We start from the raw sequence: 14455 nt of genomic DNA on the forward strand, positions 1-14455 counted from the left end.
ATGCCCTCTACTTAACATTCTTACTACAACCCCTAAATACCCTTATAACCTTATGAAGAGATCTGTAACCCTTATTTACAGCCTCGTTAATGTGATTACCCCAATGAAGATATTTCCTTATATTAAAACTTAGATACTTACAGCAGTAACATTTGTATATTTAACATATGGATTTGTTTAACTTCAGGACATTCCAGCAGCACGAAGGTACTATTCAAGCCATAGGTATAACACCAGACAGCAGTCACCTACTCACTACCTGCACCTTGGGGGTCATGAAACTATGGCAGTTAGCTGGCTGTGACGAAGATACGGACAGGTGCCTCACGTCTGTGGATGATGCTCATGACCTTGGTGTCATGAGTACAGACTTCTGTCCCATCCAAGAACTATATGGTATGACTTACCATCGAATATCATTTTTAAATTCTTTACCTTTTTTTTTATTTTTTTATTTCAAAAGAGGCACCTGAGCCAGGGCTCATAATGGTGCAGTACAATTAATTACATTTGGCAACAAAGAGGAGACGTGAGAACATCAGCTTCTAGGACAAAAATATAATATACTGTACAATGAATAATAATAATAATAATATGAATTACATTTGGCAACAAAGATGAGATTTGAGAACATCAGCTTCTAGGACAAAAATATAATATACTTACAATGAATAATAATAATAATAATAATAATAATAATAATAATAATAATAATAATAATAACAAGGTATCATAGTGATAGAAATCAAATATGAACAGCAGTGATATAGTATACTAAATCAGTACTCTATAGGCTTGGCATTTTTACTTTTAGAAAATTAACAAGTTTGGTTTTAAAGATGGGCAATTTAGCGGCTTCTCGAATATGCTCAGGAAGGCTATTGAAAAACTTTACAGAGAAATGCCATAAAGAATTAGTGCCATACTTAGTAGACTTTGATGATTTACAGTGAATTTTAGTAGATGCTCTTGTACTGTATGAATGTATATCAGAATTCAAGTTGCAAAGTGTGTTCGAATGAGTTTGTCCATTTTTCAATTTATACAACATAATAGCTGAAGCTTTTTTACGAAGGCCATCTAGTGACAGCACATTACAATACTGGTAGACCTGTATGGTTGGTGTTAAGGTGGGTAAGCTGAAAAGTATTTTCAGTGCTCTTTTCTGTAAGATATTGTTCTTTTCAAATTGTTCTTTACTGCAACATGCCCAGATATGAATCATGTAATTCAGGTGGCTTTCAATTAGTGCATGATAAAAAATACTCTTCAACAGTCCACGAGAAACTTTGTATTTTAATCGGCTGAGTACACCAATAGCAGGAATTATTCTATCACACAGTATTGTGATGTGATTCTCCCAAGTTAGCGACTCATCTATGCTAAGTCCTAGAAATTTGGTTGATTGAACTCGAGGTATCACTTGGTCATAGAAACTTAAGTTGATGTCCAGAGGAAATGTACATAATGGTTTGTGAAATATGATATAGTTACTTTTATTATGATTAATTCTTAGTCGACTCCTGCGGGACTAAATTCCGACACCTCGGCGTCTCCGAAGACCGTAAAAGTAGTTAGTGGGAAGTAAAGCAAATAGCATTATTATTTATTAATTCTTAGTCGGTTGGTAGTAAGCCAGGTCTGAATTAAAGATATGTCATGTTGCATCTTTTCTTCAAGATTATATATACAATTCCCTGTGTAAAAAATATTTGTATCATCAGCAAATAATGACAATTTGCCGAACAGCGGCAAGTTGCCAATATCGTTGACAAATACAGGAAATAACATTGGTCCTAGAACAGAACTTTGAGGCGTTATAGTCTGCAATGTGCTTTCTGCTCCCATACAACTAACAAACTGTACCCTGTCTCTGAGATAATCTGTAAACCAGTTAAGTGCTAAACCTCTAACTCCTGCTGCTTCCAACTTCAGTAGCAAAATCTTATGGTCAGCTGTGTCTAATGCTTTCTGAAGATCTATAAAGAGGCCTGATGCTACCATATATGTGTCTAAGGACTCCTGTAACTTAATAATGATGTCTTCCACAGCATTGTAGGTACTAGAGTTAGGCAATAATCCATACTGATAAGGATAAAAATAGTCATTACATTGTAGGTATATTAATAGCCTATCTTTAACCACTAACTCTAGGATTTTTGATACAATGGGAAGGACTGATATAAGTCTGTAGTCATTAAGATCAAATTTATCAGACCCTTTATACACAGGTATGACCTTGGGAATTTTTAACTCACGTGGAACAATACCTTCGCTTAACGATTTGTTGATTATCTTTGTAATGCATGGAATTAAATGCACAGCTAGACTCTTAAGTAGGCTATTACTAATACCGTACACATCACTACTGCTGCTATTTTTTAATTTTCTTATTATTTCTGCAACTTCAAGGTCATTAGTAGGTTTCAAGAACAATGAATTACTTGGCCCATTTCCAATATTAGGTGATTTGTGGGTAGGAGTATTGGTAGCTAACTTTTTTCCTATATTAATAAAATGGTCGTTAAATAATTTTGATATTTCTGCTGAACAAGTCACAACATTATCTTGAACTTTGAGTTGGAAATTCCTGTTTTTGTTAAAATTTGATGTTAAGATTTCATTGACGATTTTCCAAGAATTGTTTTTGGCATTACTTAATCTATTTATGAAATATGCATTTTCCAACTGTCTTTTAAGTTTAGTTACCTGATTACATAATATTTTATAGTCATTTATCAATTGCTGTGATGCATAATCACAGCCCATTTTTACTCTAAGTTGTTGTCTTTTTATTTTACCGTAAAGTTTATTCTTTTGGTCAGTGAGGCTGGAAAGTGTCCCATTCATCCATGGGCAATATTGCTTACCTTTGAATGTCTTATTATTTGGTTTATAATTCTGATTTATAGGCCTACTGCTACTATTGGCTTCCTGCAGATAATTGTTAAGTTTATTTACTATCACATCACAACTATCACCTTCACTGTTGATCAGAGGATTGGTAGACATATAAGCATTTATGTTCTTCACATTACATGTTTTTGGTTTCAAGTATGAATTTTCTGTTCTCACTTTCGGTAACAAATTGATATCGCAGACTAATAAATTATGATCACTATAATCAGTAATTATATTATACAGTTTGCACCTACACAGCTTATCGACATAAACATGATCTAACAGACTAGCTGTACTGTTAGTAATCCTGGGGGAAATCTGCTGTTACATGGATTTAGGTTATAGCATTCACATAACCTCTTAAGTTCAGACGTTAGTAGATTCTGCTGAAGTTTGTCAATATTGAAATCTCCTACAGTAAAACACATATAATTACTGTATTTATTCCATACTAGCTGATGTACCCGTGCTTCACTACGGGATTCTCAGAAAGACTGTCTTTGTGGTTTTCCTAACTACAGTTAACTTAGGCCATTACAAAAATGTCAGTAGGAATGTTGGGATTAAAAGCAATGTTATCATATAAAATACTCGATCAAATGAAAAACCGCACATATTCTCACTTTTAACAAACAGTACTACGATGCCGATCTAACAGTTCAAAGTTCCAGTGCTGGAATGACCACGCCGCAGACAGCCGTGAACACTCCTCTGCCATTGTTCCGTTAAATATACATACTGCTCGTACCAATCAGTACCTCAGGGTAGGGATTGAAAATGCTAATGATGAACCAGTTTGTTACGTACCAGTAGTATCAGAAAATTTATGAACCAGAAGAATGGCATGCTTATGATGAAAGTTATCTAACTCCCCAGCTACTTCCCGCCAATATTTAAGCAGGCTGTTATACTCAGTACGACCGGGCGAGTTGGCCGTGCAGTTAGGGGCGCGCAGCTGTGAGTTTGCATCCGGGAGGTAGTGGGTTCAAAAACCACTGTCGACTGTCCTGAAGGTGGTTTTCCGTGGTCTCCCATTTTCACACCAGGCAAATGCTGGGGCTGTACCGTAATTAACTCCAGGGCCGCTTCCTTTCCACTCCTACCCCTTTCCTATCCCATCGTCGTCATAGTACCTATCTGTGTTGGTGTGACGTAAAGATAATTTAAAAAATACTCGGTATACAGCAGTAATCCCATCTATCGAACATGAATGGCAACAGAACACACAAAGCACATCACAACAGACAATGGTCAATGTAATGTTATTGTTGTTCAATGTTATGAGCTTTCTGCATTGTAGGCCTTCACATTTAGTTTTCTTTCGACTCAGTGATATTAGGGCGTCTTACGAAATTATTTATAGCGTAGAGTGTAGACCTAGTTCCTTATTCCCTGACTTTACATAACGATTTTCATTAAATTCTGTTTACCCATTTTCTCGTGACTTGGCGCTGATATTGACTTAGTAACAAAAAATCAAAATTCATGAATATCTCTGTTATCATAGCCGGTATGGTAAAAAAATGTATGACATAAATGATCGGAAATTTAATACTATATAATTTTAGTAATGTAGTATTTGTTGAAAGGACCACTAATAACACAAATATTTGAGAATTAAATTTCAAGCCTTTGTCTAAACTACCATTCCACTCAGCGTGAATAAAATTATTTATGACTTAGATTGTAGCGACTTATGTCCTGACTTTGCATACCGATTTTCATTAAGATAGGACAACTAATAACATAAACATTTGATAATCTAAGTTTAGGCCTTCCCCTAAACTACCATTTCACTCAGCGTAAATAATATTATTTATAGCCTAGATTATATTGACTTATTCCCTGACTTTGCATACCAACTTTTATTAAGATAAGACCATTAATAACATTAATATTTGAAAATTAAATTTGAGGCCTTCCCCTAAACTACAATTTCTATTAGCGTGAATAAAATTATTTATGGCTTAGATTGTAGCGACTTATTCCCTAACTTTGCATACCAATTTTCATTAAATTCCATTTAGCCGTTTTCTAGTGATGTGTGTACATACAGACAGACAGAAATTACGGAAAAGTAAAAAGTGCATTTCCTTGTTACTGTGGACGTGACCGATACATAAATACCATTCTTTTCAAATTCTGAGCAATGTACAGACAAAACTCTTATTTTATATATATATAGATGTCCTCAAGTACCTTAAGAAACTCTTTGGAAAATTTCAAATGGGGATTATAACATCCCAAAATAAGAATATCCCTCTCCAGACCGCTCACTTTAACCAATAAAAAATTGTATGGAGTACCAGGAGTGTTAATCAAAACTAATATTTTAGCTTTATAGGGTTCTTTAATGTATATAGCAATCCCTCCCCCTCTATCTTTTGTTCTGGAACAAAAATAACCTTCATAACCTTTCAGATTATAATATTTCTCATCTTGTGGAAGTAACCATGTTTCTACTATAATAATGATTTCTGGCATCTGTACATCTACAATTAAACTGGTTAAGTTTAGCCATTTATTACGAATACTTTGCGAGTTAGCATAAAAAATTCTCAGATAGCAATCTCTGGTTTTAAGTTGTCTTAAGTTTGTTAACTGAGCCTCTACAATTTCCATATCGTGATTCAAGCTGATTCAAGATTAAGAACATCTTCGATATTTCGTATGCTTATCACATTAGAGTTGTCCTCTTTCCTAACAAAAATCTTACCTTCCCGTGTCCACACATACTTATAACCTTTCATTCTTAAATCCTTGGCCCTCTTAAGAAGACCTTTGACTCTGGGTGTAAGATGATCATTGATGTAAATCATATGATCTGAAGCATTGAAGCCCACTGCTACAGATGATATCTGCCGGACATTCTTCTTTGCTGCCATAAATTCCTGTTTTTTCCATCTGTTCACAAATTTGACAATGATGGGTCTGGGTAGTGTCTTGTTTGCCAAGGGAATTCTATGAGCAATGCCTACATCACACTTATTTAACTCAAATCCAATAGCTTTACCAATATTTGTCACGACACTATAAACGTCTTCATACGGAAGTTCTGGTGCGCCATGGATTTCAATATTGTTTCTCCTTAAGTATTGGTTAACATTCTCCACTTCGTCATGGGAATCGGCCTTCATCTTGTGTAGTTCCTGCTGAAGTTCCTTGATCCTTTCATCCCGTTTATTGATTTCCAGTTTTAAGTCTTCAATTACTTTAGTATTGAAATATATATTTTCCTTCAGCCTGTCAGTAACTCTGTCAACTAACCGATCCATAATTGAATCTAAAAATGTTGACTCACGAAGTATTTTATTCACCGCGGCCGACAGATCCTCTGAGCGACTGTTTACGTTAGGTGGAGTCCTCACATTCCCATCCGCTGTACTGCGCTGCTGTGGCTGTTGCTACTCCAAGCTTGCCATCTCCTTGCTACCGCGGCTCTTTTGTTTGTTCTTGGACATAACCTCAAACAAAAATTCCGATCTGATACACTGTTTCACACTTAGTTCACGTAAAATAAATGTTATGTCTTATTCACCCGTGACAATTTTCACACACACAGGTCGTTGTTACATACAACTCAGTCACCAAGAATCACTAATATCCATACGAACACAACAAATCTTCAGACCAACCACCAATGCTCTCATACTCCGTTGCCATGTTGTAAGTAAATGCAATGAACCTTTCATTAAATATTCTCTTTACGTTATAGACTTTTATGCCTTTCAGTGTTCAGTCTGAAAATTTCTGTAAATGAACTGAGCCCTCCATAATTATGTATTTGCAACCAGCAATCTGGCCTCTTCTTAGCCTCTTTCCTTCATATCACTAAATACCAAATCTGATTATTATTTTGTAGGTATCCTTCTACTTCTTTCTGTATTTTTCCCTTCTTATTTATGAGGTTGAAGATACACTAGAGTCATGTTAATCCGAACCCCGTTAATCCGAAAGTCCGGTTAATCTGAACTGCACTATTCAATTTAAAAAAGTATTCTCCTTATTGAAATGAAAGAACATATTATAGAATGAAGATTTCCTTGCATTTTATTAGTCATATTTTACTAGAATAACTTAATGTAAACATAATTACACATCATAAACCATCAGTCACTGGTCGTTTATCTTTACAAAGTCTGTTAGTTTCTTTTGCTGTAGTGATTGGAACCTACTCGAAGATCCAGTGTTAAACCAACGTCTCATAAACATCGCATCGGTGGGCGTAGCAGCGGAGTGTCGCTCGACGTAGCATACGGCAAGTTCTAAGGTGGCCGCAGCATCTGAATGTGACACTAGTTGTTCATTGTGGTCTTCTTCATCGTCACTCTGTTCCTCATCAACTCCAGATTCTTTCTCCACCATAGCTACAATTTCTTGGTCTGTTTGTAATTGGTGACAGTAAGCTTCCATCCACTCGCTAATGTCATTTTCATTGGCTTCCTCACACCCAGGAAGTTGTTGAACAATTTCAAGGACATTGACATTTGCAAACGCTTCCACTGGACTCTCGATGAATGCAAGACTCAGCCACAATATCTTCCACGTTTTCCTCACAAACTGCTCGCTGACACCCTCCCATGCCTCTGCCGCCCAGTAAATCACGTCCTTTACATTCATGTAAAAGAACTCCTGCAGGAGAAAATTCCAGCACCTAGGTGTCTCCAGAAACCGTAAAAGTAGTTACTGGGATGTAAAGACAATAACATTATTATTAGAAAATATTTTCCGGTTAATCCGAAAATTTTGTAATCCGAACAGACTTCGGTCCCAATTAGTTCGGATTAACGAGACTACTGTAGTTAGAAAAGGGGGAAATTATGTAAGTAATACAGTATAGTAGATATTGCTTCTTATGCATGAGAAAGGCCTGAATTCAGGATATTGAGGGAAGACTTCAGTGGTTCACTCAGTGGAGAAGGTGAAATTTGCTGTTACTCCTTTCTGCTTATACCTCCTACACTCATTCCTGCCACTGTCAAATCTACCTTTGTATTATGAATTAGATGTCATAGTCTACCTAGGTTTCCTCTAGTATAGCAGAACAAAGTAAGGATAATATTTGTCAGTGAATTCTCCTCCTTAATACCAAATACCATTGGTTGTAACTGCAGACTCATTGGATTAACTTTATTGGTCCTTGTTTCTCTCATTATACTGCCATCCTGTAAGAATACATATCATAAATACTTGAAATGGTCCACTTGCTCCAATATTTCATTCTTACAACTAGTATTTAGATGTCTTACGTCCAGTTTTTGGAACATGAAATATTGAACCTATCGCAGTATCTAATGGTTAACATGTGTTTTGGCGTTGCACGAACGTAAGGCACATATATCGGTTCGGTAAATCGCCTGCTAATTAGAGGGCCCTGAGCAGGAGATATCTACTGTATAATCTCAAATACCACCGAATAAGACCCGCACTCTTATTTTCAAAAAACAATTTTTTCAAAAAAAGTGAAGTCAAAATTATTTACAATCTTTACTAACACACATCAAATTATAAACATTTCCAGAACGATATCCAACGAGTTCATTCATCATCGTCATCATCAGTACCAAATTCGGAACTTTCATTACCATCACCTTCCCACAAAATATCGTCATCGCTACCATCCATACTATTAGAAATGCTACATTTCCTGAAGCTATTCCGTATGAGGTCTCCAGGGATACGATTCCATGTCATCAAAATCCACGAACACAGCAGCTGAACTTCCGGGCGCTGAATGCAACTAGTTGGCGTCAGTGTGTGATTATCAGCCGCCATCCATTCTGTATAGAGCTGTTTCAAGGCTGCTTTAAATGGACGGTTCGCGCAGACATCCAGCAGCTGTAGCATAGACGTCATCCCACCCGGAATGACTGCTAGGTCGGTTTTCCCATCCTTGATATGTTTCTTCACAGCATCTGTTGTGTGGCTGCGGTAACTGTCGAGAACAAGCATGCCCTTTTGTCCCAATAATGCACCAGGGCGACGTTGCCAGACACACTTTACCCAGTCTTCCACAAGTGAACTGTCCATCAAGCTGGAGTTCTGAGATCTGACGATAACACCAGTGGGTAGATTTTTAGGAAGCGTCCTTCACGTGAGAACGTTGTACGGCGGCAATTTAGTTCCATCGGCGAGAATACACAACATTACCGTACACCGTTGTTTTTCATTACCACCTGTTCTAATGATAACACTTTTCGCACCCTTAACATTCACAGTCCTGTCCAATGACATTTCAAAGTAGACTGGCATTGCATTGCCAATTTGGGAAAGCAAATATGCATTTTCTTTCTGCAACCAAATTATATGACACTAAAACAACAATAAATTCTCATCGTAGGCACCAGGAAGACGCTGTGAAATTTAGGTAAGCCTTCGTACACTCAACCCATTTCTTTTATAAAAATTACAAACCCATCCTCGGCTTGCCTTAAACCTTTCCGATGAAAGTTCCTTTGTGATCTCTAATGCCTTTAGTTGACACACCATATCCCAATTCCCGCCTTTCTGTCACATATTTATAAAGTTGGTTTGGTTTTTTTTTTTTTTTTTTTTCAATTTCTGGAAACTGTACACTCAGTCCACGAAAAGCTCTACGATCACCACTACATGTTAATAGCACATTTTCTTCTTTCTCCAATCGCAAATACACGACTCGTCAATATCGTATTTCCTACCAGCGACATGATTTCCAATAATTTCAGCTCCCCGAACTACTTTCAGTTTCTCACTCACAGTAAAAGATCGCAAACGCTTTGTGGAAATCATGTTGAACTCGGCTGGTTGAATTTTGCACTGATCATAATTTAGTCCTTGCCAATACTTGGTTCAAACACCACAAACGACAGCTGTATATGTGGACGAGACCTGGAGACACTGGAAGGTATCAAATAGACTTCATTATGATTAGGCAGAGATTCAGAAACCAGGTGTTGGATTGCAAAACTTTCCCAGGAGCAGACGTGGACTCTGACCACAACTTGTTGGTCATGAAATGCCATCTGAAGTTGAAGAAATTGAAGGAAGGAAAGAATGCAAAAAGATGGGATAGACAAGTTGAAAGAAAAGTGTGTGAGGGAGTGTTTAAAGGAACATGTTGCACAAGGGCTAAATGAAAAGGCTGAAGGAAACACAATAGAGGAAGAGTGGATAGTCATGAAAAATGAAGTCAGTAGAGCTGCTGAAGAAATGTTAGGAAGAAAGAAAAGATCAACTAAGAATCAGTGGATAACTCAGGAAATACTAGACCTGATTGATGAACGATGAAAATACAAGAATGCCTGAAGAGGGCAGAAAAGAATACAGGCAATTAAAGAATCAAGTGGATAGAAAGTGCAAGGTAGCTAAGGAAGAATGGCTGAAGGAGAAGTGCAAGGATTGCAGGTTATAAACTTCATTTTCCTCGTCCGTATTGAAGATCTACTTGTGATACAATTCCTTTAGTTTTGCCAATTGCCACCTTTTCAATACAATAAAAATATGTTACAAACTTACACATTTATTATGATGTTTACATGGTACATGTTTCGCTCTTTTTCGTGAGCATCATCAGCCAAACTATCATTAAATCTAAGATTGTGTAAGATCATAAAACAATTCTTTGGTTCAAAATTACTCTTATAAAACTAATTGACAATCTTATAATATTTTAAAAGTCACACTACAATAAAATTATGTCTTAGGTTAACACTTTTTGTCTAAAATCTTCTTCAGTCTAAACATTTTATCGCCGAAACTTATCCGGTGAACATCATTTAAAATTGCTTAAAATGAGAATAAAATAAAAAAAATAAAAAACTTTGAAAACTGGCTAGTTGTGTTGATTCCCGTTGCTTAAAACTTCATAACAGTATTGAATATCTTCTGCAGTTGATACTTGTCATTATGGATAATAGACTTGTTCTCATTGCTGGAGTAACATTTATAAAATTTATTTGTATTAAATTTGATTATCAATGGGGTAAAATTGTTCGTGAACAAACTTGTTGATAAAACACTTTTTGATGTGATATTGGATTCAAAATGTTCTCAAACGTTCCATAATGACTCGTTGGTGTATCTGTAATGAAAGATAAAAATTATATGTTTATGGTTTTGATTGTATTTCTGTATAACATCTTATTGGAAGAATTGTCACTTACTTTCCTTTCTGCTGCTTGATTGTTTGGTGTTACTCCTAGCTTCTTGAGAACTATTTGTTATCCTGTTTGCACTTCTTGTGTTGTATGTGTGAGTGTGGATGATTTCGATATCCTTGATATTGATTACTATTAGTATTAACTTTATTATGGTTGAAGAAAACGTTTCTGTTCGTATTTTGGGTCTTGAAGGCAATGTTAATATTTTGTTTTTTGATGGTATTAGTGATTTGATATATCGCTGGGTTAGTAAATGTGAAAGTTGCAAATTTTGATTTTTTTTTTTTTTTTTTTTATCTGGTACAAGATTAGTGGCCAATTTTATTTTCACCTTATTAATGATTTTGTTAATCATTTCTATTTTGTAACCATTATTGAGTGCTAGATCTTTTATGAAATCAAATTCTTTCTTTAAATTCTTGTTTGTTAGTGGAATTTTTAGGGCTCTGTAAACTAAACTCAAAAATGCTGCCTGTTTGTGAGAGTTGGGGTGGAGTGACTCATTGTTGATCGTTACTGGAGTAAACGTCGGTTTTCTATGAATCTGGAATTCAAATTTGTTTCCTGCTCTCTTTACATTTATATCTAGGAAACTTAATAAATTGTTCCTTTCATCTTCCTTAGTGAATTTTATATTATTGTCTAATTTATTTAAGAAATCCAAAATATTATCACTATTGTTCAGTTTACTGTCCATTATAACAAACGTGTCATCCACGTATCTCAGCCAAAGGTTTAGTCCATCTATGTTATTTAAAATTTTTACGTGTTCTAAATGATCCATATAAATGTTAGCTAGTATACCTGATGCAGGGTCACCCATTCCTAAGCACATTTGCTCGCCAGTTTTCAAAGTTTTTTTTTATTTTATTTTTTATTCTCATTTTAAACAATTTTAAAAGATGTTCACCAGAGAAGTTTCGGCGATAAAATGTTTAGACTGAAGAAGATATTAGACAAAAAGTGTTAACCTAAGACATAATTTTATTGTAGTGTGACTTTTAAAATATTATAAGATTGTCAATTAGTTTTATAAGAGTAATTTTGAACCAAAGAATTGTTTTATGATCTTACACAATCTTAGATTTAATGATAGTTTGGCTGATGATGCTCACGAAAAGGAGCGAAACATGTACCATGTAAACATAATAAATATGTAAGTTTGTAATATATTTTTATTGTATTGAAAAGGTGGCAATTGGCAAAACTAAAGGAATTGTATCACAAGTAAATCTTCAATACGGACGAGGAAAATGAAGTTTATAACCTGCAATGTAATGGCCAACCAGGCTAATAACAAGATTAAAAACAGATTCATTAATCTTAAGGTTAAGATTGGTAAGATCGCGAAAGACATATTTTTTAAAAGAATGTTTAAAATTCAAACTAGTACCAAAGTTTTTGAAATCTGTACAAAGACGAAACTTATCAATGCCAAATTTAGTAGACACTCAAAACAAAGTAAATGAAATCTGGCTAAAAAGCGAGATAAAAACACATTACAGAAAAAAGTCGTTTTTAAACTTACAACTTGTTTAAAATTCAAACTAGTACCAAAGTTTTTGAAATCTGTACAAAGACGAAACTTATCAATGCCAAATTTAGTAGACACTCAAAACAAAGTAAATGAAATCTGGCTAAAAAGCGAGATAAAAACACATTACAGAAAAAAGTCGTTTTTAAACTTACAACTTTATCGTACACATTTAGAAATCTCTGACCTTCTAACCCCATTAGAATGGCAATCAGTACAACAATTTACTAATGAGAAACTCGTTAGTATATTAGAGAAGAAACAAAGAAAAAGAAAAAGAAAACAAAATATCACTTTTAACCCAATCGCATCATTTGACGACCCTAGGTAGTCATAGTTACTCGTGGCTTATGAATCAAATGATGAGCTCTGCTCACGGCGATGCACAGCTGTACATCAATCCATATAGTTCAGTCAATAACCCACAGACGCCACTTGTATGCATTCTGAGCTGAAGTTTACACATGTGGCTTCGGTTTTTTCCCTTTCACCAGGTTCTCGCACACTTCCAGAACAAGAGATAAGAGAATCTTTTTTCACATGATTTCGCCTTTGTCAGTTGCCATCATGGCGTCAAGCAGATATGCTGGTGCTGATGAAGAAGGAATACAGAAGCTAATAGATAGTGTTTTAGAGAGTGATATTGAAGGCAGTGATGTTTGTGACGACGAAATAGACCCTGAAGTCCTTAGTTCGAGTACTAGCGATGCGTATAATAGTTCTGATGACACGGAAAGTGAAGCAAATAACGACGGTGTGCTGAGTCTTTCGAAACGAGCTCGTACCTCGGCACAGACTAACTTGACTGACTGGAACTGGACAAAAAGTGACAATAAACCTGTTGTACATAAGTTTAGTGAATACAGTAAGGTTAGTGAAAATTTATTGAAAAAGTTTGATACGCAGCCAATATCTGAACTCGGATTTTTTTGTGAATACATGAACCCTTTGTTTGACAATATACCTGTCGAGACAAATTCATATGCAGCAAAACAGTTGAGCAATCCTGACAGAAAAAATTTGAAAGACGATGACAAATTGTTTGAGACTACACCCGACAAAATTAGGGCATATTTTACGTTAGTTATACTAATGTCACGAGTGCAAAAGTCAAGAATACAGTTATACTGGAGTAAAAACAGGTGTATAAACACTCCTATTTTTCGTGAAACCATGAGCAGGGGAAGATTTATTATAATTTCACAATTTTTACATTTTGTTGACGATGAACAAGTCGATAGTAGTGACAAACTAAAAAAGATTAGGCCTATAATACAACATTTCTGCTCCAAATTTTCAGAATTATAATTACCTTCACAAGACATTGCTCTAGATGAAAGTCTAATGAAATTCAGAGGCCGCCTTTCATATGTCCAGTGTAATAGGTCTAAACGTTCTAGGTTTGGAATAAAAATTTACAAAATTTGTGAATCAAGTTCTGGCTACTGTCTGTCTTTCAAAATTTATGTAGGTGATGATGTAACGGATCCAAGTCTGCCAGCAAGTACAAACGTCGTGCTCAACATGTGTGAACACTTGTTAGGCCGAGGACATACATTGTTTTTAGATAACTGGTATTCTTCCCCAGATTTATTCAAAAGGCTACACGACAAGCAGATGAATGTAATTGGAACTGTTAGACAGAACCGAAAAGACATGCCTCGCGATATCAGTAAGAAGAAACTAAAATGTGGAGAGTATGAGACGTGGGCTGCCAACAGTATGTTGTGTGTGAAGTGGAAAGATAACAAGGATGTTTGCTTTCTCACCACTAAACACAAATCAGCTGACATGACAGGGACAGGCAAACTCAGGCGAAAGATAGGACAAACCCCAAGGGAAGAAGTGATAAAGCCCAAGTGTGGCCTTGAATACCAGAAGG

At 35.7% G+C, this 14455-nt stretch overlaps 1 protein-coding gene across 2 annotated transcripts in view; it reads left to right on the forward strand.

Moving 5' to 3' along the window:
* LOC136874885 (WD repeat, SAM and U-box domain-containing protein 1) overlaps positions 1 to 14455 on the forward strand; it is a 189306-nt gene that overhangs the window by 39798 nt on the left and 135053 nt on the right. For both annotated transcript variants that reach the window (XM_067148587.2, XM_067148590.2), the window contains one exon: positions 188 to 396. In XM_067148587.2, the coding sequence (XP_067004688.2) occupies positions 188 to 396 (209 nt within the window). The remainder of the gene's footprint in view (positions 1 to 187; positions 397 to 14455) is intronic.

This window comes from Anabrus simplex, chromosome 5 (assembly GCF_040414725.1).
Source record: "Anabrus simplex isolate iqAnaSimp1 chromosome 5, ASM4041472v1, whole genome shotgun sequence".
In the NCBI taxonomy this organism is placed as follows: Eukaryota; Metazoa; Arthropoda; class Insecta; order Orthoptera; family Tettigoniidae; genus Anabrus; species Anabrus simplex.